The sequence below is a fragment of the Hetaerina americana genome, unplaced genomic scaffold, assembly GCF_022747635.1.
Source record: "Hetaerina americana unplaced genomic scaffold, ioHetAmer1.1.p SCAF_13, whole genome shotgun sequence".
Lineage (NCBI taxonomy): Eukaryota > Metazoa > Arthropoda > Insecta > Odonata > Calopterygidae > Hetaerina > Hetaerina americana.
In genome coordinates, this window is record NW_027286403.1 from 10,294,879 (window position 1) to 10,322,780 (window position 27,902).

The following is a 27,902-nucleotide window of genomic DNA, read 5'->3' on the forward strand; positions in this document are numbered from 1 at the left end:
CCTCATTCTATGAATACTTTAAATTTTGACAGCCGCCCAAAAATAAAAGTGCATAACACTGAAATAATTTATTACATTGAAACATATATTCTTAACATAGTTATTTATAATGGAAAATTAATCTTTCATGAGAACATTTAATTTATTTCACATATGGTTATTTATATAAATACCAATGGAAACATTTTGCCTCATGCTCCTGATGTTATGATGGTAGAAACTAATTAATACTCTTCAATTGTCCCACTCATATTTCTTCTTGGTTTGCAAAGAAATTGAAAATGACATATTGTTTAAACTCTTAGATGTCACCAAAAGCCAGGTTATGGTTCCTTTTCAATGCAGGCTTCTAGGTTCTTGAGGTGTCTTTTATTTATTCACAAGTTGCTACAAAGGCACAAAATTAAGTTGCCCAAAAAGTTATCAACTGCAAAATAGTAAATTAGATTCCTTATATATAAAGTCACAAAATTTGTTAAATGGTCTGTATTTATGAAAATGTTGTTAAACATGAACTAAGAAAAGGAGGACAGTAATACATTAATGGGAACCTTTAGTACCTCTTACTGCAGATCAACTTGGAGAAAATAATTTCATTTAAATAATCATTTCATAAGTTTTTCTAGTGATGCATAGAAAAGGAATACCATAAAATTGTACAATTTGTTGGTTGAATGATATAATGTGTGTATATGTATTTGCTGTTTTGCTACATCTGAAAGGTCAAATGGCTGGTTGTTTAGAGCTCTATGATTCCTATGTAGGCTTCTCCTATGGAGGAAGTGATTCATCATCTAAGATTTTTCATCAACCTAGTGAACAATCCTAGAATCTGATAATATTGTGAGACACAATGTCTGCAGCTCCTTCTTTCAGAATATTGTTTCAAATATTCTGGAAGGTGCCACGTATCATATTGATCGACTCTCTTTCTTTTCTTGCAGATTAAGCATCCAAAATGAAGACTACAAGACAACTTTCATCCTCCAAAAGGCTAAGAGGACTGACACAGGAATATATACCATTGTAGCGGTGAATGACTCTGGAAAAGACCAAGTAGATGTTGAAATAGCTGTTCTGAGTAAGTAGGGATGATTTTTTTATTCTGATCATGACATAAACTATTATTATACATAATTTTTATTACTTTTTCATTATTCTGTATGCTAATTATTCACTCCTTGGTTGCAATTTAAGTGACACATTACCATAGACCCATGGATTGATAAAGTCTAAAGTAGGGCTCTTTTGTAATTTCAATCATGTGAACTAATTCTTGGGTTATAAGTTAATGTGTTACTTGTTTTATCGCTACAAAAATAGACAGAAAGAAATTTGGCTTTTGTAGGAGAAGAAATAAAAAAAATATATATTGTTATATGTATATTTTTGGAGGTTTTAAACAAAATTTTCAGGAGTATATAAATACCTTAAGCAGATGTTTGTCTATCAAAGACAAAAAAATCCATGGTATCTATGGCTTAGCCAAAAATTACATATATTTATTATAGGAGAATAGGTCACAGGGCATTAGTCACCTCTGAAATGTTAATTTCAATTACTGATATCTGGAATTTTGCTGTTGGTGATGATGAAAGCTCAAGAGTGTGCTTTGCTAATGCTTTTGTGAAAGGAAGCAATATACTCTGACTTGTGTAAACCTAATCATCATAGCATTTTAAATAAGTCTAAAATAAATATATATCACCAGTTAGGTAACCAGCATCATGTTAAATTTAAATTACTGCCATTGAACACTCAGCAAAAGCTGCATTAGCTCATTATTTATTATTATTTTTTTACACCAAGGGTCTATTCACAATGGCATTGATACACCAAATAACTATAATACATAATGAATATGATGCTAAAAAAATCCATGTAGAGTAAAAGCTGCCAATTTGTAGTTGGACGCTGATCCATTGAACTTCCCCACCCATTGCTAGAAAGCTGAAAAGTAATGCATTCATCTTGTATTTGATTGGTCCCAGGTGAAACTCTCAGTTTTATTATGTAAAAATATGTACACACACTTTGGTTCTTTCATACATTACTTGAGGGGTTTAATAATACTTAGAACTCATAAATGATTCATTTACAATCTCAGGCAAACCTAGCAAACCAAAGGGACCATTGAAAGTGTCTGATGTCAAGGCTGATGGTTGCAAACTGAAATGGGAGAAACCAGAAGATGATGGTGGTGAGCCTGTGGACCATTACCTTATTGAACGCATGGATACTGAAACTGGCAGATGGGTGCCTTGTGGAACAAGCAAGACTCCTGAGGCTGAGGTAAGTTGTAAACTGACAATTTATGGTTGCATAGACCATTTCCTTAACTTCTAAACTGTTGATTCAAAATGTGGTAAGTCTCTCAGTAAAATTTTATGAAAAAAACATATTGCTTGTTTTGATGGTCATTTCCAGGAAAAGTGCCAATTCAATACTGTTTTTTAATCTTTTATCATAGAGAATGGATAGATAGGATCTATAGGATAGAATTATTACTTATTGTATTTACATTTCATTTCCTTACCTATCTTCACCCTTTTATTCTATTGCATCTGACATTACTCTTCACTAGTACTATATTATGATCTGAATATGCATCTGCCCCTGGGAAACTGTGTGAATTAATCATGCTACTCTAAAATTTGTCTAACCATAATATAGTGTGACTGATATTTCTTAGAATCTCCGGGCATTTACCATGCATTCCTATGTGCATTGTATTGTTGAAACCAAGTATCAATTATGATTAAACCACTTCTGCAGATCTTTTATGATCTCTATTTCTTTCCATGGTTATTTCTTGTCCCCAAAATTTAGTGCTCTACCTCTTCCCAATCTATTCCGTTGCCCACCTCCATGTTCTGGTCCTTCATCACTATCAAATTTTTCCTATCAAAATTTCAGGTATCTGGCTTGAATGAGGGCAAAGAGTACCTTTTCCGTGTAAAAGCAGTCAATTCTGAAGGAGAGTCTGAGCCTCTGGATACTGATCTTCCAGTATTGGCTAAGAATCCATACAGTGAGTAACCTTAATAATTTTAATTTATTATTCCATTGAATAGTAAACTATTTGAAGTCTATTCATATGTAAGCATTCTATTATACCACATAATGTTGCTTTTATTTTGTATCACTTCATATATAAGTGCTTCCTTGATTTACTATGTTTCTAGTTCCAGGACACATAAAACAGGTTAATGTTCTTATACAAGAAAAAATAAGAAGGTTGTGTTTAGAATTGTGTAAAAAATTCTTTCTGTGACATGTATTGTGTTTCATTGTATTTACTAATATTCCTAAAAGTAGGAATCTGCTATTCATTATGAGCCCCATTGTGACAATAACATAAAAGCCCAGTCCCTGTTGTAAAGTAAAATAAAAACTCCTCATTTTCAGGTGAACCTGATAAACCTGGCAGACCAGATGTTGTTGACTGGGATAAGCATAGTGCCAGCCTCAAGTGGGCAGCGCCAAAATCAGATGGAGGTGCTCCAATCACATCATATGTCATTGAAAAGAAAGATCAATACAGGTTAGTTAAGCATCAGGTCAAAACTTAGATATTAGAATGCCAGTGTGTTATATAAATTCATAATTTAAAAGGATAAAGTCCCCATGAGAACTTTATCCTTTTGCTCCTTTATCCTAAAGTTCCCATACCTCATGGGAAATGAATATCCCTTTTGAAGTATTGATCATGTCCTTCCATAAACCAATTTCATTGATTTTCACCATAAAAGAAAAAGGTTTACCTCAGACAAGTACTCTGTTTATGGTCAATGCGAATGATTTTTACATTCTGAAATCATTGCCTTGCATTGTGCATCTAGCGGATTACACCGTTAAAAGTTACTGTTGCGGCATCTCCCACAGTTTCTTGGATATTCTCTATGGATGCTGAGAGGTAATGAATAAAGTGTATACTGGAACCTTATTTGGGGATCGAGATGGTGCAGGGGCTAACGTACTGGCTTCCCACCCTGAGGGCGCGGGTTCAAATCCCGGCGGTGTTGAATATTTTCAGAGGTATCTCGATCCCTACTTGAGGTGCTTTGTGGAGAGCACTTTGAGTGAGTACGCCGTCCGTCGGATAGGACGTTAAACTGCGGACCTCTTGGCGCCTTTCGTAAAGAGTAGGCTAATGCCGACGCCGGGTTTCTCTCCACCCTTCATCCTTTCCTATCCATCCCCTATGGCGCAAATGACCATAGCTGTCGGTCGCCTCCCCTCAAAACTACTACTGGAACCTTATTTTTAGAGTACACATTTCATTTTTCAGAAAATAAAAACAATTACAATTTTCTAAGGTAATTTTCACACAATCAGAAAACTTGTGCAAAAACTCACAAACACCCTGCTCATTATGCATATTATTATTATTATTAGGTAATCTACCGGTTAAGGTAGGTTTTTGGATGGACATAATTACTAATTAAATAATTTGTGACCCCTAGCAAAACACAACATCCTACTCTACATCAGGTCCCTCTTCAGCTCTGAGTACTTTCTTCCTCCCTTCATCCCGTCCAACATCCCTATCCTGTTCCTTCCCTTTCCTCGTTTGCCTAACATTCTCCCCTCAATTACAGTCTTCAACATCCCGCTGCCGGTCAATACCCTCTTCATCCATTTTTCCGGACTACTTTGGATTTCTCCCAACAAACCCCTCTCTTTGCCAACCATACCAAGTACTTCCTCATTTGTTTTCTTCTCTGTCCATTTCACCTTCTCCATTCTTCTCCACACCACATTTCAAAAGCTTCCAGTCTACGTCTATCCTCCTGCTTCAATGACCATGTTTCCGCGCCGTACATAGCTACGCTCCATATCAAAGTTTTTATGAGTCTTTTCTTAACATCCTTACTCAACGTCCCTGTCCTCCCTCCTCCTTGTGAAAGCCTCTTTGCCTAGTGCAATTCTTCTCCTTACGTCCCTACTACTTTGACTGTGTTGGTCCAAAACACTACTGAGATACGTAATGTTCTACCTGCTCTAGTTTTTGCCCTCCTATTTTAACGTTTACCTTAGCCTTTTTCTTTCTAGAAAATCGCATAACCTTTGTTTTATTAATATTGATTCTCATCCCATACCTGTCACACTGAATTGGCAATTCACTCAGCAATGCTTGCAGCCCTTTGGCTGACTGGCAAACTAAAGCTTGGTTATCAGCAAACCTAACTGATTTTACGAATTTCCCGCCCACTTTCATTCCTACCTCCAGTTCTTCCCATGCCTCTTCCCATGTCTCATAATCATTTCCTCTGCATACAGGTTGAACAGCAACGGTGATAATGGGCAACCCTGCCTTAGACCTCTTCCTAACACTGCCCATCCGGACTCCCTGTTCCCCACCCGCACCTGAGCAGTCTGAGACATGTACAGGTTGCGGATTAGCCTCCTTTCCCTCCAATCTATTCCTATTTTTTGCAATATACTCATTAGTTAAGAATGTAAATACAGAGTTAGGCAAAATGAAAAATTATGCAAATATGGAATCAAATAAAAAATAAATACAGATCGTATCCTATGCAATTTCTTATATCCCATGAGCACTTATTAGTACAATTTCTTTAGTATTAATTGTGAACATTTCTTGAGTTGAGCATGCTAGCATTTCAGTTTTTACCCTTATAGAATGTGATTATTCTAAATGGAAAACAGAGGGAACCAGTAGCGTATAACAAGTAATATTTTCTTCTTTGAAGGAGGGTTTATATTCAATGGGGTCCATAACTTGTTATTATCCTTTTGCTTCATGATTACAATTTTTTTTTGAAAAAATGTTTAGTATCCTAAACTTAAACAGAACTAATGATCTAATGGAGAATAAAATTCTTAAAATTTCAAAATTTAAGATAATTAATACTTTGGTAAGCATACATGAATGGGATTTTTATTTTGCTCATTCACAAAAGTTTTTCAACCAATTATATATATGCCTACCTGATGATTAAATGTCTGTCTTATCAGGTAAATATTTCTGTATCTGAAATTTTTCATGTAAAACATAATTGTCAGGGTGTTTCAGAAATGTTGTGGCTACTGGCCTTACAGAAAATATATTTCAGTGGGATATTTGTTAGAATTTTAGGGTTTGCCCTGGACAACCTGTGCTCACACAATTGTTGATAAACATCTCATTTGAAATAATGTTTTCATTCTACTTCAGGATTGATAGTTACTAGTTCTCTTTTTAAATGAACAGAAAAGTTTTACAGGGGTAATTTTCCGGTGCATTTTTATAGAATGCGCAGCTATATAGTATTTCTCTCAATTTTTTTGCAGCTCCAAATGGCAGAAAGCAGCAGAAATCATTGGAAATAAATGTGAAGCCAAGGTTCCTGATTTGGTGGAAGGAATGAAATATCAATTCCGTATAAGGGCAGTAAACAAAGGTGGTCAAAGCAAACCAAGTGACCCAAGTGATACAATGACTGCTAAGGCAAGATATGGTAAGTTGTCATGCTGATATTTTTCCCTATGAAGATATTTTTGTTTTACTACCTCAACGCAAAAAAATATACTTAAATTGACTGTTCATTTATATTTTTCAGCTGCACCATATATCGACCGTAGCTCCTTACGAGACCTGACTATTAAGGCTGGACAAAACATCAGGTTTGATGTAAAAATTACTGGTGAACCTCCTCCATCTAAGTCATGGTTCTTAAACAAAGCCCGGTTAGACAGCAAGGGAAACTTAAGCATAGAAAATGAAGACTATAAGTCTAAATTGATTGTTACAGCTGCCTCTAGAAAAGATTCTGGAACCTATATAATAAAGGCAGAAAATAGCACCGGTAAAGATGAGGCAACTGTGGAAGTTACAGTGTTAGGTAAGGTTTAAATTTGGATTGGCTGAAATTTTTTCTCTGTTGATGCTTCCAGAGGTATAGAAATATTAACCCAATTACTCACCACTTATTACTTCAGATAAGCCTGCTAAACCTGAGGGTCCTCTCAAGATATCAGACATTCATAAGGAGGGTTGCAGCTTGAAGTGGAATCCTCCTGTAGATGATGGTGGAAGTCCTATTGAACATTACGCTGTTGAGAAGATGGACACAGAAACAGGTATGATTAAATTTATTTGCTCAACTTATATGTGTAGTTAGAGTATTTCCATTCAGGGTAAATTATATATCTTAATCTTATGCCACTCTGCTAGCCCAAGTAATCATCATGCAAGGGATGTTACCCCTAGGGCGAATGATGGTATGTTTATTTATTTAACTTTATTATGGTGCTTTCAATAGATTAGATATAATAATAATACATGGGAGGCCTCTTTAAGCGCTAATCACAATGGATAAAGTGCTGAGATTTGCATGAATTGTAGATAGTAGAAATCATCAGTTTATTTTAAAAAGAAATTTGATATGTTTGAAGTTTTCAAAAAAATATAAATTTCATTTTTGGTGAAATGTTTTTTAGCATCAATGTTATAATGTATGATGCCTTTACAATATATTGCATACTGAATATTTAAAACTATATTTTGTTTAAAGTAAGCCATGTGATCAAAATTAATAATAACAGTCAGGTTCAAAGTTTAAAAAATATGTCAAAATACACTCTCCTGGTCATTGAACTGGAAGCAAAATTATGTAACATTTGTGCCTACCACCATGGCTGGAACAGGCAGTATCAGCAAAAATGCCATTAGCTATATCTACACCAACATGCATGAAGCAGTCATACTCAGTGAGGAAATTCTTAATGCAATTAAAGGAAATGCAAGTTGTTGGTGCCATATGTACATGTACATATAAGCCATAAACACAGTAATCAACCCGAAGGTCGGTTTGGTAGGTGATGGTAGAGTTCGCCCAGTACTAAGCCCAACGGCGTGTGAAAATCACACATCTGGGTAGGGGGGCCAGTTCCTTTCCCTGTGCCGGTTATGATTTCCCAGGAAGATCTGGTACCCAAAAAATTACATAGTTTAGGTGGTGCCCAGAGAGGCTTGCCTGGGAATCGAACCCAGGCCCTCCAGTCTGTAGTCCAATGCTCTATCCTTGGACTACCGCGACCCCAATATACACTCATATGCACATACACATGCATGCATACATTTAAAATAATGGTAATCTAATTCACAAGATTGTATACATATAGGTATACTGTATTTCATACAATATTCACAAGCAATAGGTATTTCAAGGTTTTTGAAAAGAGGGTGAGGGAGAGCATGATATTATTTTTAATGCATGGTCCTTACTTACTTTTCTTGAATTTTGAACAAATAATTAGTAGGGAGGAGGATGGCCTCAGTACACTACCATAGGACATTAGGCTAAAATGCAAAGTCATTAGAACATGTTAGCTTTCAGTATGCTTTAAAACAGAAAATAGTAAAAATAGTGTATTAATTTTTTTCACAAAGTATGTGATTATGCATTCCACTTAAGATGGAAATGATCATATATTGCGAGAATTTTTGTATGCTCCACTCTATAAAGATCATTACTTTTTTACTTTTGGGAATTATGGTCTACAAGGTTATGCCTTTTTGAAAAAAATTGCAGGTTATGCCTTTGTGTTTTTTCATGAATATATTATTCCTTTCAGGGCGATGGGTTCCAGTTGGCCGAACGAAAGAACCAAAAATGGATGTCACAAATTTACAGCCAGGTCAGGAATACAAATTCCGAGTCATGGCTGTGAATGCTGAAGGAGAATCTGAGCCTCTTGATGCTGAAGAGGCAATTATTGCCAAAAATCCATTTGGTATGTGTTGATATTCCATACAGATACCATTTTAGGTTATTGTTAGTTTCTTACTCCTTTTTTAAGCAGCTGTAAATTCATTCTCAATATGTTTCTCAATTATTCCAATACAACAGATGAACCTGGTGCACCTGGAGCTCCAGAAGCCACTGACTGGGATAGGGATCATGTTGACCTTAGATGGACTCCACCAACTAAAGATGGTGGATCTCCAATCACTGGTTATGTAATTGAAAAGAGGGAAAAGGGAAGCCCACGCTGGACAAAGGCAGGTGAAGTGAAAGGAGATGAGTGCAAGGGCAAAGCTGATAACTTGGAAGAAGGAGTGACATATGAATTCCGTGTTCGAGCAGTCAACGCTGCTGGCCCTGGTGAGGCTAGTGAAGCGAGCAAACCAATTACAGCCAAGCCTAGGAAGTGTAAGTATTACTCTCTTTGATATAATTTGACAGATTCAGCTATAAATCAACTATCTCAACACTTGATACTTTTAGAATATCACTGCACTTAAAAGATTGTTCCATTTTGTCATGACTTTGTTGGCATCTGCATTAATATTGTATTATATCTGGTCCTAAGTATATTTTGATTTGTATTAGTGAATGGATTTTGCTGCTTTTGTGATCACTTTGACATTTTTTCCATGAGTCTTTTTATTGTTGTTCAAAAAATTTATTCTAAATTGTTGGATACATCTTCAAATAGCATTTGGTTACTTTAAGTCAAACTTAGGGATAATAAATTATACCTTTTATTCTATAGTGGCTCCTAAGATTGACCGGAAGAACCTCAGAAATATTACTGTGCGGGAAGGTGAGCCTATTATGTTTGATGTCAAAATTATTGGTGAGCCCCCTCCAGATGTGACATGGACCATGAACAATAAGAGCATACAAGAAACAAGTGTCAAGAGATTTGAGAATGTTCCATATAACAGTAAATTTTACAATGACAACCCAGAGAGGAAGGACAGTGGCATGTATAAGATCCATGCTGTTAACAAATGGGGATCTGATTCAGAGGAAATTGAAATAACTGTTGTCAGTAAGTATTCTAACTCCTTGTGTAATATTTATCTATTTTAAATTGGCAAAAATTCCATTTTTAGTGTTGATCAGCATTTTTCCTTATATTTTGAGCTTAAAGAATTCATTGACTTCATTTTTCGTAACAGCTAAGCCTGGCAAACCGGAAGGTCCATTGGAAGTGTCTGACATTCATAAGGATGGTTGCAAACTGAAGTGGAAGAAGCCAAAGGATGATGGTGGTGAACCAATTGAAACTTATCTGGTGGAGAAGTTTGATCCTGATACTGGTATTTGGCTGCCAGTAGGACGCTCTAAGGACCCTGAGATGGAAGTACAAGGATTGATTCCTGGACATGAATATCAGTTTAGAGTGAAAGCTGTAAATAAAGAAGGAGACTCAGAACCCTTGGAGACAATGTCTTCAATCATCGCTAAGGATCCATTCAGTAAGTTACTGGAGAATATATTTTACCCAGCTTACATTGATTTAAATATATTCTTTATTTATGAACAAAGTTAATGTTTTCCTGATAGCTGCTAAAAAAAGCCAATCCATATCAGAATTCTTGTTTTGCTAAAATAAATGTATACAGACCTTAAATAATCATAACACACACTTGTTTTTACATGGCACTTTCAATTTCGTATGACCCAGGATTTCTTGCAACCAACTATCATCAGGTGATGATATGGTTTTGGTGAAGCATAGGATATGCTCTTCTGCAAATCAGGTCTTTGTCTTCTCACTTGTTCACAAAGGGCTGTCAGAATGTGAATGTATTAAAGTTGATTCACTGTCTTACCTTTGTGGACCCTGTGAATGTAGAAATTTCCATACTTGTCAAAAAAAACAATCATCATTGCTTTGAATATTGATTTGCTCATTTTTGCTTTGTTTTTGCCGTGGCGAGTTTGGACTCTTCCAATGCATCGATTGGTGCATTGTTTCAGGATCGTATGTAAATAACCATGATTTATCATAAGTATTCACTCTGCCTAACAATTCAGGATCATTATCAATGTTTTTTAAAAGGAAAGCATAAATGTTCATTCTTCATTCCTTATGCTCTGGATTTTGAAGTTTTGGCACCATTTTTGCATAAACTTTGTGTATGTCAAATGATGCATTGAAATCTGATAGACACCTTCTTTATTAATAACTGAGATGTCAGCAAGAGCTCAGGCACTCAGACAACAATTTTTACATGGCAATTTTTAACAATTTTCTGGATTCTGTCATTCACTTTTGATTTTGTGGGTCATCCAGAGCATGGATTGTCTTTGGTCATTTCATGTCCCTCTTTAAACCTATTAAACCACCCAAAAACTTATGTGCGCAATTAGCATTCACTTCCGTATGCTTCATTTAACATGGCATAAACTTCTGTAGCATTTTCCCCAGTGTCAAGAAACTTGAGGTTAACTCATTGCTCCATCTCAATACTTTGCATTTTTTGGCGAGATGTTAGTGCTAGTACTTGAACAGGCAATTCCTGCAATGAGACCAAACGAGAGGTTGGGAGAAGCATCAACAAGCACAAACGCATTAAAAACTATGGTGGTGCTCTCACTGTTTACTGGTAGTAGCACCAGACCGGTTATTTAGATGCCACACCTCTTGAGGTCCACAGCTCTTACCTAAGCAGAAAATTACAGATTATAAATGCATCTCTATATAGAACTTATCATTATTCATAAATGTTTTGCAATGTATGGCTTTCACTTTTTACATATCTGTAACATTCCTGTGGCTAATCAAAATATACATAGATGTATATCATATGTGATAAATCTCCAACTTCAATTTATAGCTGTTCCTAGTGCTCCAGGGGCTCCTGATGCAGTTGACTGGAGTCAGAACCATGTTGACCTAATATGGAAAGAACCAGCCTCTGATGGAGGTTCACCAATTACAGGTTACATCATTGAAAAGAAGGATAAGTACAGGTATGCATATGAATGTTGTCAAATCAATCATGGGAATGGACATCAGTTGTGATTCAACAGAATAGTACTGCATTTTATTTGGTCATAGTTTATGGTGTATCCATGTATTGTAGAATATAATGGTTTATTAATAATAATTCATGATTCAAGGACCATATTCTAACAGTTACAAAGTATATATGAAGTATAATACTGTGATTCAATAGGTACATGAGTAAGGTTTAAGAAAAAAGTTACCTGGAAAATATTCTTGAACAAAAATGATTATTTAAAAGGCATAGCTATTTGTTGAGATATTCTTCCTGTAAATTGGCCCAAGAAACCTGAAGAAGGATGGAAATTTTTTTTATGAAATAACTAATGAAATTTGATTTCATTATGTCAATGAAAAGTTAATTCTTAAGTTGTACTTTCATTTCCTGAGCTTGCAAAATTTAGTCCTTTATAGTTTCTAATTCATAATTCTTTCTTTTTTAATTATCTTGGTGATTGTTATTATTACCTAGCTGTTAAAAACAAAATAAAATTGGTTAATTCTTGCAGTATGATGTGGGAGAAAGCTGTTGAAACAAATAGTGCTACACCTCAGGCAGTTGTGAGTGGCCTCATCGAAGGAAATGAATACCAGTTCCGAGTGATAGCTGTGAATAAGGCTGGGCAGAGTGAGCCTGGTGAAGCAAGCAAGAATATCATTGCCAAGCCACGCTTCTGTAAGTCATTTCCAGCTTTCATTAATATTTCAGCATTATTGTTAATATATTTTACAAGTTTACTGATAGTTTTATAGTTCATCAATGCTGACTGTAATAGTTGAAAGTAACCTCAATATTGTAACAATAATATTTGTTTAATTATATGTTTTGGTATTATACATGTGCATCCTGGTATTGATTTATAATACGAATTTAATTTTCTTGCTCATTTTAATTAAAATTTCTGATTGCATTTCATCATACAGTGGCTCCAAGAATAGACCGTCGCAATTTGCATGATGTCACCCTTTCTGCTGGTGCAACCCTGAAATTTGATGTAAATGTCACTGGTGAACCACCTCCAAGCATTGAATGGCGATCAGGCAGTGGCACTTTACGGTAATTATTCTAGTGAGAAATCTTCCTTGTCGGAAAGAAAATTTATAACCTTCAGGAAGATGATTCTATGTATTTAAACCCAGGTCTTAAGATTCAAAAATTAAGTGAAATAAATAAATTAGTAATTTTTCTATCCATAATGGATAATTTCCATAAAGTGAAGCTGAAATTACCGATATTACTCTTTGTTTGTGTTTGCATTATATTGAAGATTATAACCTTAAATGTGACATTTATTAATTTTATTCATTTTTTATGACCACTAGGAAAATTTAATGCTATTATTTTTTTTGTTTTGCAGGTCATCTAAAACTGTGCACATTGACAATGTTGACTACAACACCAAATTTGTCATTCGCCCTGTGCAGCGTGGTGACTCAGGAGAGTATACCATAATTGCCTCCAACAGTTCTGGAAAGGATACTGTAACTGTTAATGTAACAGTTACTGATAAGCCAACTGCTCCTGAAGGACCTCTTCAGGTAAAACTCATTGTTTAATACAAAAAATGCCATACCTTAAATCCTATATTTTGATAATACTTTTAAATATGAGAAGTTTAAATAGCGACATAACAATCTCGTGAGATGATTGGATGTGTGCAATCATGTTGAATACTAATTTAAGCACTATAGATTTTCAAGAGTTTGATGCCCATCAAAAGAAACCCTCAGAATAAATATTAGATAACCTCTAGCTGTCCTCAGTATTACACTAAGTGTTCCATATCCCAAGATTTTTAAGTGTCAATAATAATTTAAAATAATTCTTGAAATCAATCAAATTCAACAAAATATTCAAAGAAAACTTTCAAGGGTTGTAATGACCTACGACTGTTAGGTAAAATAGGTGTGTGTGCCATTGCTGTTAAATTCTTCAGTTTGGTATTAAAGAAATCCTGGATATCTCCAATTGGATTGGATATAATTCCATTTGTGATCTTTCAGAGTATGCTTCTTTGATTTAGGTCTCCAAAGTCTCAACTAAATGCAATCAATTGCACAAATACAGTCAATTCTCAATTATTCATGCTAATAGATGCATGATAAAGTGTGGATAATTAAAAAATGTTAATCAAAATATGTGGAAATTATGGCTCTAATTTAAACAGTTATATTCAAAAACTCTCCTTTTTTATTCCTTTTGATTTATTCAAGTTTTTCAGCATTGTAAAATATATTTTTTCAATCATTTAATAAGGGTAAACATATAATTTACAAGAAGACAGAACTATCATAAAGTGAATAGCAGAATGTATTCTCCTCAGAAAGCTAATCATGTAGCAGGGAAAAAAAGAAATACCGCCAAAGGATGAATTTTAAAGAAAGCATCGCTAATGGAGATTCATATTTGTCATTTTGTACCGATTAAAATGAGGAATGGTAGTTAGTTAGTTATATCATTAAATGAAGAACACAATGTATCTTTCCACTGTTCTTTATTTACATACAATTAGTTTCAATGCTTCATCAAGAATGCAAGCATCATCAGTTAATTACTTATTTGTTGCATCGTAAAGCTATATTTTTATTAGCAATCAGGGAGAATAAGGAATTTTTGAGACGAATGAATGCAAGAGAAATGATAATGAGAAAGTATTGTTAGTGGGAAAATTTAAAATTAAAACATTAATACTATTGACAGCTTTTGATTTTATGAAATTAAACATTTCAGTAATTAAGCTGCAGTATTTCCAACTTGTATTTTTTTAAATATGTGTCGTAGTTTCAAAGCATTAAGTTACTTGCAATTTTATGAAAATGTTGAGGTGTTGGTAAGACAGTAGCATGGATAATCGACAAAACTGATAATTTGTGCATTGATAATTAATAATTGCCTGTATGTTGAATGATTAATGTAAGATTTAAATATACCATTAATAGATTCTGAAATTACCATCAACTTTTGGGATTAAGTAATATTTTTTGTTTTGTTTGTTAGTAAATTTGAGTTGTTTAAGGTGAATAAAAAATTATATTTGGGTAATTTTGAAACAGAGTGACCTTAATTAACGAGTCATTTGCTGAGTGAATGATTTTTATTTGCCTGTTTGAAAGAAAATGCTGGAAGAATGCAAGCAGTAATATTCTAACATACCATGATATGTTCTTAATTTATTTTACAAATATACTTCACAAAATTATATGCACATAAATAATATACATTAAAAATCTATTTGATTATTTTCCTAGTAAGAGTTAATGTTTTTCATTTGGTGTACAGATATCAGATGTCCATAAGGAGGGATGCAAACTGAAATGGAAGAGACCAAAGGATGATGGAGGCACTCCAATTGAGTACTACCAAGTAGAGAAGATGGACCCAGAGTCAGGATTGTGGGTCCCTTGTGGACGATCTCAAGAACCAGGTAAGTGAAGAGAATTTTTTTTCTATGAATTTTAAATATATGTATAAAAAGTTGCAATCAGTAGGGAAATCTAGAAATTAAAATGAAAGATAGGCAATTTGTTTCTTTTTTGAGAAGGAGAGGAGGAGGAGTGGTTAGAGAATAATCTTGGGATCCTATATAAATACCTAATTATGGTCACCCAACTGATCAACATGCAGTAAAACATTGTTATTTCAAAATTGGAGGAGAGGGTGACAAAAATTGAACTGACATTTCTGGGCTAAAAATAAAGGAACTGACCACAAATATTTCTCACAGTTCCCTATTTTTCCAGTAAAATTATGATGCCTGCACTTTATATACGGGGCAAATTGACCTGTAAAGTTTGTAATTTAATATTTTTGCTCTGTTTAGGATGGAATCGCGTCCTGCTATGAATATTCAGTAAAAAGCATGAAAATACTTGCCTATATGCTGACATGAATTGGTGAACTGTTCTTTCTTTAGCCCAATAAATTAGTGCCACTTATGTTTTCAGACCAGATATTGCAAGTGAATTTTTTCAGTGGTATTTTTTTCTTGTATGTATGCTTCCGTTGAAGTAGAACTAGTTGATGGTCCTACTTTTTCAGCTGCAGCCAGATGTTTTTTCACTATCAGCAACAAAAAGGAACCCTTGTTTGCGTGTAAAACCCAAGTAGCACTTTCTTATATCCTTTTATTGGTCTCAAACATAGTGTGTGCATCTGACATCTGCCCAAACAATTGTATTACATCCTCTTTTGATGAAATAATATATTTTCTCCCTCCTGGGATATTTTTCCGAGATTTTTGTTGGAAATTAGATCAAAATTTCAATGAATTCATATAAGAGCAAATATCTTATGAAGTAAGCATGGAGCTTATGCCTGATATTCCTAATTAAAGGAAAAGAAACAAATGGGTAGCATTTAAATTAACAAATTTTAAATTCAAATAGAACTCTTTTCCTCATCATTACCATATCAAGTTATATCCTTTATAAATGAATTCAGTGCTTACATGCATATCACTACAATTTGTTAATCGGCTATGGTCCCACCTAGAACATGATAGTCTTATTGAAGTGCTATGAATTTTAAAGGAAGGAGTTTTTATTGCAATTTGACTCTAGCCTTTTTTTAATTTATTTTAGCTTTGAATGAAATTCATTGTTGGGCTCTTCTTCCTCTTTATTCCTTATACCTTCAGCAGAGAACACTAGGAAAACCTATGTAAATAAATGCTGGCACCTGAATATACTTGGGGATATTGCTCAAGTAGGGGTTATTTGTTATTTTATGAAGAATTCTGAAGATTTTTCCAAAAATATTGGTTGGAAATCATTGCTCTTGTTCAAAAACATAAAGATAAAGTAATGTTACTGTACATATGTACCATAAAATGAGAATTTTTTGTTCTTTTCTTGAAGTAATAAATATTTCTTCGGGTACATAATTTAAGGTTGTTAGTGATATAGATTATCTGGATAGCTGTCTTTAAAATTGAAATCACTGGTAATTTTCTTCAGGCATGGAAGTGACTGGATTAACCCCTGGAAAGGAATATAAATTCAGGGTTATGGCAGTGAATTCAGAAGGTGATTCTGAACCTTTGGTGGCTGATACATCTATCATTGCCAAAAATCCCTTTGGTGAGTCCATTTTTGAATAAGCTATTATTATATGCCAAAATGGCTGTTTGTGCAGCATAATTTAGTAATAATTTGGTGTTCACAGATGAGCCTGGCAAACCTGGTGATCTCCAAGCTACAGACTGGGATAAGGACCATGTGGATCTCAAGTGGACTCCACCCAAGGAAGATGGTGGTTCACCAATTACTGGCTATGTTATTGAGAAGCGTGACAAGTATGGTCTCTGGGAGAAGGCTGTAGAAGTTCCAGCTGATCAGTTGACAGCAACTGTTCCAGATCTCATTGAAGGGCAACCTTATGAATTCCGTGTTCGTGCAGTCAACAAGGCTGGACCTGGAGAGCCAAGTGACCCTACTCCAACAATTATTGCTAAGCCCAGGAACCTGGCACCAAAGATTGACCGTAGCACCCTCATTGAAGTACGTATCAAGGCTGGCCAGAACTTTGGCTTTGATGTCAAGGTGTCTGGTGAACCACCCCCGACGACCAAATGGCAACTTCGTGGAAAGGATGTTAAGACATCTGATCGTGTCAAAGTCCTACATACTGAATACAACACCAAGCTCAATGTGAGGATGGCAACTAGAGCTGAATCTGGAAAGTACACTATTATTGCTGAGAACATAAATGGCAAGGATGTTGCTGAAGTGGATGTCATTGTTTTGGGTATGTACAATAAATTCACATTTCAATTATTTTTGCTAATGGATTTATATTAAATGGCCCCCTTTTAATAGTTAAAATATTTGTGCAGGGATACTGTATATGAATGTGAAGAGATAATTTCACCATTGAGTGGCTTAGTAGTAGAGTGTAATGGATTTAATTTTAAATTTATTTTGCTCTGAGTAACCACTTCAGTGATTTTTGACAAGCAAGATTCTCATTTGTAAACATTATCTATTGAAGTCACAATTACCTTCTTCTCCTATATAAAGGCATACAAATTTTGGAAATTCTATTTTAAAGTTCCAATTTAAAAGTTATTATTAATGTTAATGCTTTCTCTCTGGCATTAAAAGTATTGAGTATACTTAATGTTGATACCAAATTGTTTTGAATTTGATCTATCTTTAGAATGGTTTATTAGAGTATGATCAGACTTTTTGCATGAGTTATATAAATGGTCTTTTTTCAGACAAACCAAGCCCACCTGGTGGACCTCTCAAGGTGTCTGATGTCTTTGCTGAAGGCTGCAAACTTTCTTGGAATCCACCAGCTGATGATGGAGGCCAGCCTGTTGAGAAATATGTTGTTGAAAAAATGGATGAAGCTACTGGTATGCATCATATTTACTTTCTAATGCCATAGATATAGTTTCTACACATATGGGTAAATAGTTTATTTCAGAGGATTCCTCTTTTTTCAAAAAATTAGCAGAAATTTATTTTTTGTGTATTTGAAAAGGACTTGTGGCTAGTGGGTTAAGGAAATCTTATATGCTTGGGCTAATGTAAAAAAAAATATGTCAGATCTCAAGTTTGTCCCTGTGTTAACATAATGAATTACATTATCATTAAACTAAAGCCATAGTTTTTTAGATGGCCATATCTGAAAAGGACTCACCTGGTGGACAATTGTTGATTTTTATAAGCATTGTGCCAATGTAATATTTTTATTGAAGAGCAATTGAAGCTAGTTTTTTGAAGGTTTACCTGAGCCATAAGTGTAACCAAAGGAAGTTTATGATGATTCATTTAATTTTAAGGGCGATGGGTGCCAGCTGGAGAGACTGAGGGACCATCAACTTCACTCAATGTTGATGGTCTGACACCTGGACACAAATACAAGTTCAGAGTTAGAGCTGTCAATAAACAAGGAAAGTCTGAACCACTCACCACTTCCCAGGCAATTGAGGCTAAAAATCCATTTGGTGAGTACTATAGTGTCATTTTGCAACATATAGCTTTTAATAATATGATCAGTAACTAGAATTGGAAGAAATTTTGGCTGAACTATCCACTCATTTTGTATTTTAGATGAGCCAAGCAAGCCTGGTACTCCTGAAATCAAAGATTATGACAAGGACTTCGTTGAGCTGTTTTGGACTAGGCCAGAACAAGATGGTGGGTCTCCTATCACTGGTTACATTATTGAAAAGAAGGACAAGTACAAGTGAGTATTTATATTTTTCATATAAATATGACCCCTTATGTTCTTATAGCTATATAGTTTCTTAAAATGTTTTTCCATAAATAATACCAATATTTTGTGAAAAAAATTAATCTTTTACAGCCCCAATTGGGAAAAGTGTGCTGAGGTTGATGGTGATGTTACAACTGGAAAAGTTCCCGACCTAATTGAAGGAAACCAGTATGAATTCAGAGTGCGTGCAATAAATAAAGCTGGACCTGGAGAGCCTAGTGATCCCACAAAACCACATATTGCAAGACCAAAGAACTGTAAATGTCTTTCATTTGAGATGTACAGTGTGGAAGAAATACTCTGTGTGACTTTTTGCTCTCATTTATTCCTAACTCTTTCTGTTTTTTTTTACTCTTCAGTGGCTCCACGTATTGATCGCAATGCTCTGCTTGACATCAAGGTCCGAGCAGGCCAGAACTTTGACTTTGATGTACCTGTTATTGGTGAGCCACCGCCATCCAAGGAATGGACCCTCAAAGGCAACATGGTTATCAATACTGATCGCATCAAGGTCATTAATGAAAACTACAATACAAAGATGAAAGTCATTGATGCTAAGAGGATAGATAGTGGGACATACACTCTAACAGCTAAAAATATAAATGGAGTTGACACAGCAACCGTCAATGTCACAGTCTTGGGTAAGTTTGTGTTTAATAATGGCCAAAAATATATATTATCATGTTGTGAGGCATTTTGTTTTTCATTAAAATAAGTTATTTTTTAAACTGAGATCTTTTTAAAATTAGAGGTCACCGTGAATAAAAATTATACTCCTGGCCAATGGTCTGTCATCTTAATGGCTAAAATGTAATTCATGTTATATTGAAGAATGAAATTCACTTACAATTCTAACCTCGGAAGAATCCTAGTTGGCAAAGCCTAAGTCTATGCAAAAGGTCACCTTTGAAACTTACTCTAGGCAAAGCCATTGTTCATGTAGTTATTATTTATTTTTTATTTCATCTTGTTATTTTAAAATGGTTAAATATAAGATTTGTCCTATAAAAAACAGAAAAATATATACATACATGGTTATAATAACAAATAAATGGTTACTGCTCATCATGCCCTGATGAAAAATACCCATATAGGTCATAAAAACAACTTTTATTTAAAAAAAAGGTTAACCATAATTTAAAAATCTGGTACGAGTTGCTGTCTTCTATGCCTGCTGGTAAATGATTACAAATGTTAATGCCAACGTAAAGGGATCATTCTTGGAACAAAGAAGTGGAATGCTGTATTGCATACAACTTCTTTCTTTTTCTTGTAGCATAACAATGGATAACCTAATTTCTTAAATAGATACATTTTCTCAAACAAACACATGCATTAATACAAATACAAACACGTGACAGGTAAGATTTCAAGATTTATAAAATCAGGTCTAAATGATTCTCTTTTTGGAATTTTGGTCATATATCTAAAAACTCTTTTTTGCATGATGAATATTTTGTTAACACCTGTAGTAAAGACCCAAAATGTAATACCAAAACATACTTGAGATTGGAAATAATCCAAGTAGGTTATTTTTAAAACTGCTTGATCTACAACCTTTGTTAGGTTTCTTAGGGCTCAAGAAATTCTGGAAAGTTCAATGTTTATTAATTTCTTTCTTGAGATGGAAATTAAGGTGCAAATTGACCACATCAACTCCATTCTGGATATAATATAATTCATGGAATTGTAATGGAATGAATGAAAAGTGGACTAATTATTCAATAACACTGGAATTTAGAAAAGGAATCTTAAGCTTTTGAACCATTCAATACTTTTCTATTCCCATGTCAATTTTACACTTTGAACATTACATTATAATTTATTTCTAAGTATTTTTTCAATTTTGCACCTTGTGAGGGCTATGGGCCAAATTTGTGCAACTCTGCCGGTACTTCATGAGGTGACCCACTTATCAGAAAAACAATGGTATATATATTAGATATTTTGCCCTGGGAAATTAAGATTATCATGATCATTTCCTAAAACAATTTTTGTTTATATTAATTTTTTTATTTAGCATGTTTTGCTAAATGTAATCCTCTAATTTTGTTAAATGCATCTGAGTTATTCTCTCTAAAACTTTGTTTTTCTTGATTTTCAGATGTGCCACAACCTCCAGAAGGTCCTCTTAAACCTGACAATATCACCAAATCATCATGCACCCTCTTCTGGAGACCTCCTAAAGATGACGGTGGATCAGAAATCAGCTATTACGCAGTTGAAAAACTGGACACTGAAAACATGCGTTGGGTACCAGTTGGAGAATGCAATGGAACTTCTATGAGGTAAGTTAAAATCCTTTCTTGCATCACTAGTTTAACATTAAATTCAATGGGAAGAAGGGCCTATGTGGCTTTTCTTACCTCAGCTAAATATTCTTAATGTGAACACCCCTGACTCATGTACACTTAAAATAGTTGGAGGAAGGTTATTAGTTACAAATATTAGTTTCTATTTAGGAAACTGAGTTTAAATCCTTTTACATTTTTTTATTTACATTGCAAAAATAAATATTTATTTCAGTTTTTGATTCACTTTATGGGCATTTTGAATATAATCTTTGATAATATATTGTCTCAGTATAACTGCACCATTATGTAACATTTCGGGGGAAGGTTGACTAAATGCTATAAAATCCTGATTATTCATAGTCTTAAGGACGATTTTGATTACCTCCATACTTTGAATAGATATGAAAGTGGTTGGATACCTTGATAGAAAATACTGGTTAAAATTTTAGCTGCCATACCATGATACACAGTTAAATAATTTCTGTTTATATGGTGAATTGGAAAAAAATGCTAAATCATGTGAGAAAATGGGAATGGAATGTCAGTATATCAAAAGCCAAGATAAAGTGTATTTAAAGTCACATAAATCATTTTATTATGACACCCACTGAATTGAAGCAAAATTCAATTTAAAAAATTCTCATTCATGTCCTACCTATCAATCCTTGATCTAGGTTTCATGTATAAGTGTGATATTCTTTTACTGCATCAAAAATGAAGATGTTGCATGCAACACTAAAAGTGAAGTTTTAGGAAATACTAGAGGCAAATCCTATTTCTATTCTAATTCCTATTCCTAAAGCAACCCCTCTTGGCAAAATGTATAGGATTTTGGTGGTGCTTGTGCCTACTTTTTATGAGTTTCCAGCTCTCTGTGGGTTACCGCTGATTGGGTGAAAAGATAATTTTTTTAACAATGGAACGTTTGCTTTTTGGCCAATCATTAGGGGATCTGATCTGTAATTAATCTAATGATCCAAATTTTGAAGTTACCATGCAAGTGAGTATTCATGTATATGTATTTATTCTTTTGTTATAGAGTTGACCATTTGATTGAAGGGCATGATTATAACTTCCGAGTTAAAGCTGTCAATAAACAAGGAGAATCATTGCCACTCACTGGAACTTCACCAATTACTGCTAAAGATCCTTTCGGAAAGCCAGATAAGCCTGGAACCCCCGAGCCTGTTGGTAAGTATCATTTTGGCTATTTATGGTGAACTTTTATTAATTCTAGTAGTAATATTTACATTTTCTTCTTATTTTTTGAATGATATTGATTTCTTTAAAATCCATCAGATTGGGATAGAGACCATGTTGATTTGCAATGGACTCCACCAAAGAAGGATGGCGGTTCTCCCATTAAATCATACATTATTGAGAAGAGAACTCGTTTTGGGTAAGATAATGCTATTTGTTTTTATTGTTGATGTCACATACCTCCATATAAGGTAACTGAGTTGACTGCGTTATATTTAGGCAACAAATTTTAAATGATTAAAAAAATTAAATTCATTTTATATATTTCACGCAATGCAATATCTAAAATCAATTAAACATCACTTATATCATATGCTTACATTTATAAATGATAAATTAAATTTAAGAGGATTTTTCCTTTGTGTCTTTATTAATTCTTGTAGAAATGAGTGAGAGATTATTAATTTATTTTCTGGAATTTAAGTTAAAGATTGCAGGATTTTGAAACTACTCTATTATTGCATGCAAAGCTACCAGTTACAATAAAAGCCATCACAAGAATGAAAGATGTAAGGATTAGAGTATTTCAATGTTTTTATCTTGGTTTAATGCAACTTTATCACAGCTTTTACAAATACATTAAACATTATCCATGCAGCTTAAGTAAAACTGCTTTATATAATCCGTCCACGAATTGATGTGCTATTTGGCATTGCTAATAATTTGCAGTCCATGGGAAAAGGCTGCTGAAGTCCCTGGAAATGTTACCAAAGGAACTGCTCCTAATCTAACTGAGGGAGAAGAATATGAATTCAGAGTTATTGCTGTTAACAAAGGTGGCCCAGGAGAGCCAAGTGAAGCTTCTAAGCCAGTAATTGCCAAGCCAAAATTCCGTAAGTTTTTTCCAATGATAATTGTGATTATGAAATATTACATACTAGCTCAAACAATGCTAATTAATTATGCCCTTTCTCATGACAAAACTGGAGTATATACTCTTTCAATCTGCAAATGCTTTTCTTAGGGTATGGATTGCTTTTACTGAAATTAGCAACATAGAGTTAAATTTGTACCTCATAGCATATTAGGGGTAATTTTTAATTCTTTTTAATTTCATTTTTAAAACTTGTTAAAAATTAGGCATTAAGTGATCAAAATGCATTTTTTTGTGGGATCACGAATACTATAAGTCCAGGAGGACCAAAATGTGCAAGTTTGAGGAATAAAATATCATTGGTTGAAGAAAAGCTAGCTAATTAGAAGAAATAATCATGTTCTTTAAGGTTTATTTTAAAAGCCTCAGAATGTTTTTTATTCCGATTTACTACACACAACAATATGCTTTGTTGAAGGTTAATTATGTGCGGTGGTGAATATTTCTGTGTTTACAGAAAGATATAATCAATTATGTTCATTCTATTCATATGAGAATGAAAAATGCTATGAAAATCCATGCCACAGTGGGCTATTATTCTTTAGAGTGTCTACTGTCTTCAAATAATAAATTTTTATTTACAGAGGCTCCTGTGATGGACACTACATTCTTACAAGATTTGGTTGTACGTGCTGGTCAGAGAATCAGCTATACCATACCAATAGAGGCATCTCCACGACCAAAGGTGACATGGACTGTGGATGGCAAACCAATACTTCCTGGGACTAGGGCAGACATTCAGACCACTGAAAAACAAACTCTTTTTGAAATTCCCTTCTCAGTTCGCTCAGACACAGGAAAATATACCATCAAGTTGGAAAATGAACTTGGCAGCTGCTCTGCATCTGCTAATGTAACAGTGCTTGGTAAGCCTATAAATGTATTTTCCTATATTATTTTGACTTTTTCTGCAATTCAAGATTTCATCTCACTTTGCAAGCAATGAATTTTTATTTGCAGCTCATTTTGGTGGCAGTTTGTTCACAATCCTGTGTTGTTATTTGATTTTTTTATTGTATGCCTATATAATCCATCATATTCGTTGCTCTCTGTTAACTGCCATAACTCACTTAAGTCTTTTTTTTTGACTCTTTGCATCAGAATTTGAACTTTAGCTTTCTCTTCAGAACTAAAAAGTTAAACTGAATTTGATGAAATTTACTAATAGTTTTTAATTAACTGTCTAATTACAGACAAAGGTGCCCTTATTAATGTAATTAATGATTCCTTAGAATCATGATTGGGAATTTTTCCAACCCTCCCAAAGTATCAAAAAATATTCTACTCTATGTGACAACTTGTGACAAAGTCTTATCACCCAATTTGAATACTATATATAAATTGCTTGAAATAAGATTTAATGATTGTTTTTGTTTCATCATTACAATCCTCCAACCTTTTGGCAAGTGGTAAACATTATATTCATTATCAAGCTCATTACATCAGCTTCAGAAAAAATAATAAACATTTAATCTTATCCTTTTTTAGCCTTGCATTAAAAAAGTTTTGATATTTTACTTTCCAAACCTCTTGATATTGTCAAATATCACCTAGTCCCAAGTAATCCTCTTTCATGTGAGTAGCAGGGAAATCAAAAATTATTGGGTTAAATCTCATTACCATCCTTGAATTCAGTTTATCATAATTTTTCAAATGGGTATTAAATGCATATCTTTGCATTAAGTATCTGTTTGTATGCCTCAAAAATCTTTCTTTGGCTTAAAACATTATGTAATCTGTATCGGTTATCTCCTTCTTTGGTTACATTAAACTGGAGCTATAGTTATAATATATACTGATGATACCAATATAGTCATAGGCCACCTGACAACATGAACAAACATTTGATGGATTTGAATTTTTGGTTTTTACTTCGGGATTAGCCTTTACTCCAATATTAGGCATTGTTTTCTGAGGTATTTTCCAATATTCCAAGAGCATCTTCAAAATACATGGAAGATTTGTACCTTGAATGGCCAATCTGTCCGCCAGACCACTCATGGCTCACTGCTGGCCAATTTTCATAAAACTTTGTCTCCTCCTCATCCATTTTGTGTACTTCTTTTGAACAAAAGCCTTACCTGGGACAAGATCCTGAAAACATTTAGCCATGCTTCCTTGGCCCCAGAATGATAGGACTTTACCTGTACCATCAATGTCTAAGCAGTAGAACATTTAAAAAAATTCTTAATACCCTTCTCATTTCATGATGAATAAATATTAGGTGATTTTTTGGCTTTATTTCTTACCAAATTTTTGTCTTGTTCATGATGAATTTAAGCTAAACCTTTTAGTGCCATATATAATGGATTAATGTCATGGGAAAATTACCCAGCTATTTTAATTAGAAATGCAGGATTAACGAAAAATGTCTGCAAACATTATTGTTTATGATAAACTGCTGGAAGTTAATAAAACTAAAATAATGAGGCACAAAGAAAGAGAATAAAAGATAAAAATAAGAATTATTCAATTTTTATTTATACTTATTGTTGTTGATAAGCCATTGATAAAACAGTCACATAAAGTGACCCTGGCATTAAAAAAAGGTGACTTAAAGGCATACTGTAAAGGTTAATGTTGATAAACTGGAACTGCATGCCAGGGGCAAACATCTGGGTTTATTACCGATATAATGGTTGGAGATTTGAGGGAAGTGTTGTGCCAGAGTAAGTCATGTCTGGCTTGACTAGATAGATAGCTATCACCTATATTTTACTCCCATTAATTTTTTTCTTATTTGCAACACCTAAGAAAATAAAGGTTTTCCTCATTTTCTGTTTCTATCATTGAATATTGTAGTTGGTGCATAAGACAAAAAATGTATTTATTTCAGACCGCCCATCACCACCACAAGGACCGTTGGCGATATCAGACATTACTAAGGAGAGTGCACATCTCAGTTGGAGGTTACCACTTGATGATGGTGGAAGTCCAATCCTACATTATGTAATTGAGAAAATGGACTTGACCAGAGGAACATGGTCTGATGCTGGAATGTCTCTGTCTCTTAATGCTGATATTGGCAGACTTATACATCGTAAGGAATATTTATTCCGTGTTAAAGCTGTCAACAGCATTGGTGAATCAGAGCCCTTGGAAGCTGATAAGAGCATTATTGCTAAGAATGAATTTGGTATGTATTAAAACTTATTTGGAATTGCATTCTTAATATATATGATGTACATTCCCAGAATATTTTAGATCCTAGCAAGGGGAAAATTGAGAAAATGATAGTTATAGGAAATGATCATTGTGATGAAGAGAAGAGACAGCCATTTGGATACTTTGCTTGAGTGTATTTTTTAAATTTTCTGCCTTCTAAGTCATTTAAGAATTAATTCAATGAATAATAACATATCATCAGAATGAGGAATTTGAGTCCTATTTGAAACTTACGTGATTTATCTCTCATTTTCAATGAGTATGGTAATTCAAAAGAGTCTGCTATGTTTATGAGATAGTTGAAAAAACAATGACAGCAGCCCTAAGCAATGTATTAGTCAATCATAATAATTTTGCATGTACAAATGGTTTTCAACTCCTGGTAATTTTAAGTGAACACTGTTTTGAATATGGTACCCAATCTTTTTCAATGAAGAAAGGTCTCGCAAATGATGGAGGCAATTTTAATTTCTTTTAATAAGGCACTGATAATATTTGAACATTTTGCTTGAATAGCTGAATTTCCTTTATAGATGAACCCGATTCTCCTGGAAAACCACAGGTCACTGACTGGGATAAGGATCATGTTGATCTTGAATGGACTCCACCAAAATCTGATGGTGGTTCTCCCGTGACTGGATACATCATTCAGAAGAAGGAGAAGGGAAGCCCATATTGGGTTAATGCTGCAAGTGCTCCAGCTGGAAAGACTAGTGTAAGTTGGATGGACCATATTTTTTAACCATTTTGGAAAGGAAACATAACATTAAAAGACCCCTCAAAATGCAAAGCTATCATTAATATAATGAAGTTTGCAATTACAAGTAGATTGATGTCATCAGATATCTTTTTTATCAAGTACTGAGATCAAGTGTCAAGTAGAAAGTATCAAGTATCTTTCTGTAAAGCTATGACAATCAAATAAAGGGTATGACCATCAACTAAGTCTTCTGATAATCAATTCAATTTTGAATTATTTTAGTCTGCAAATACCTTTATTCAAATATTTTTTTACGACTCCATCCATACTCGAACAATTTGATATCTTGTTTCACTGTGCTGAAGTTTTGGTGATGATTACTCAAATTGAAAAAAATGAAAACGTCAGACTTTTTATTACTCTTGGTCCTGTACCAACATGAAATAATTTTTCAAAACTTTTAAAGGAAGTTGTGTCACAATAGTTTCATATATCAACTAAAATAAATTATTAGGAAGAATAAATGTGATATTTTTAATTAGGGTAAAAACATAATATTAATAAATGTGATTTCTTTTATCTTAAATTTCAATAAATGTGTGGAAAGAATAGCTTACATAATTACCTCATTTT

General features: G+C 33.9%; 1 protein-coding gene across 34 annotated transcripts in view; it reads left to right on the forward strand.

The window, feature by feature from the left end:
- bt (projectin protein bent) overlaps window positions 1-27,902 on the forward strand; it is a 199,686-nt gene that overhangs the window by 139,262 nt on the left and 32,522 nt on the right. For all 34 annotated transcript variants that reach the window (XM_071583211.1, XM_071583214.1, XM_071583243.1 and 31 more), the window contains 30 exons: window positions 945-1,081; window positions 2,108-2,292; window positions 2,917-3,031; window positions 3,409-3,544; window positions 6,298-6,464; window positions 6,567-6,848; window positions 6,946-7,086; window positions 8,584-8,742; window positions 8,859-9,161; window positions 9,505-9,786; window positions 9,917-10,216; window positions 11,582-11,717; window positions 12,261-12,427; window positions 12,676-12,808; window positions 13,110-13,290; window positions 15,032-15,176; window positions 16,708-16,830; window positions 16,916-17,497; window positions 17,970-18,110; window positions 18,540-18,704; window positions 18,811-18,946; window positions 19,067-19,233; window positions 19,336-19,617; window positions 21,081-21,264; window positions 22,310-22,461; window positions 22,570-22,669; window positions 23,200-23,363; window positions 23,989-24,270; window positions 26,241-26,540; window positions 27,103-27,284. In XM_071583211.1, the coding sequence (XP_071439312.1) occupies window positions 945-1,081; window positions 2,108-2,292; window positions 2,917-3,031; window positions 3,409-3,544; window positions 6,298-6,464; window positions 6,567-6,848; window positions 6,946-7,086; window positions 8,584-8,742; window positions 8,859-9,161; window positions 9,505-9,786; window positions 9,917-10,216; window positions 11,582-11,717; window positions 12,261-12,427; window positions 12,676-12,808; window positions 13,110-13,290; window positions 15,032-15,176; window positions 16,708-16,830; window positions 16,916-17,497; window positions 17,970-18,110; window positions 18,540-18,704; window positions 18,811-18,946; window positions 19,067-19,233; window positions 19,336-19,617; window positions 21,081-21,264; window positions 22,310-22,461; window positions 22,570-22,669; window positions 23,200-23,363; window positions 23,989-24,270; window positions 26,241-26,540; window positions 27,103-27,284 (5,929 nt within the window). The remainder of the gene's footprint in view (window positions 1-944; window positions 1,082-2,107; window positions 2,293-2,916; window positions 3,032-3,408; window positions 3,545-6,297; window positions 6,465-6,566; window positions 6,849-6,945; window positions 7,087-8,583; window positions 8,743-8,858; window positions 9,162-9,504; window positions 9,787-9,916; window positions 10,217-11,581; window positions 11,718-12,260; window positions 12,428-12,675; window positions 12,809-13,109; window positions 13,291-15,031; window positions 15,177-16,707; window positions 16,831-16,915; window positions 17,498-17,969; window positions 18,111-18,539; window positions 18,705-18,810; window positions 18,947-19,066; window positions 19,234-19,335; window positions 19,618-21,080; window positions 21,265-22,309; window positions 22,462-22,569; window positions 22,670-23,199; window positions 23,364-23,988; window positions 24,271-26,240; window positions 26,541-27,102; window positions 27,285-27,902) is intronic.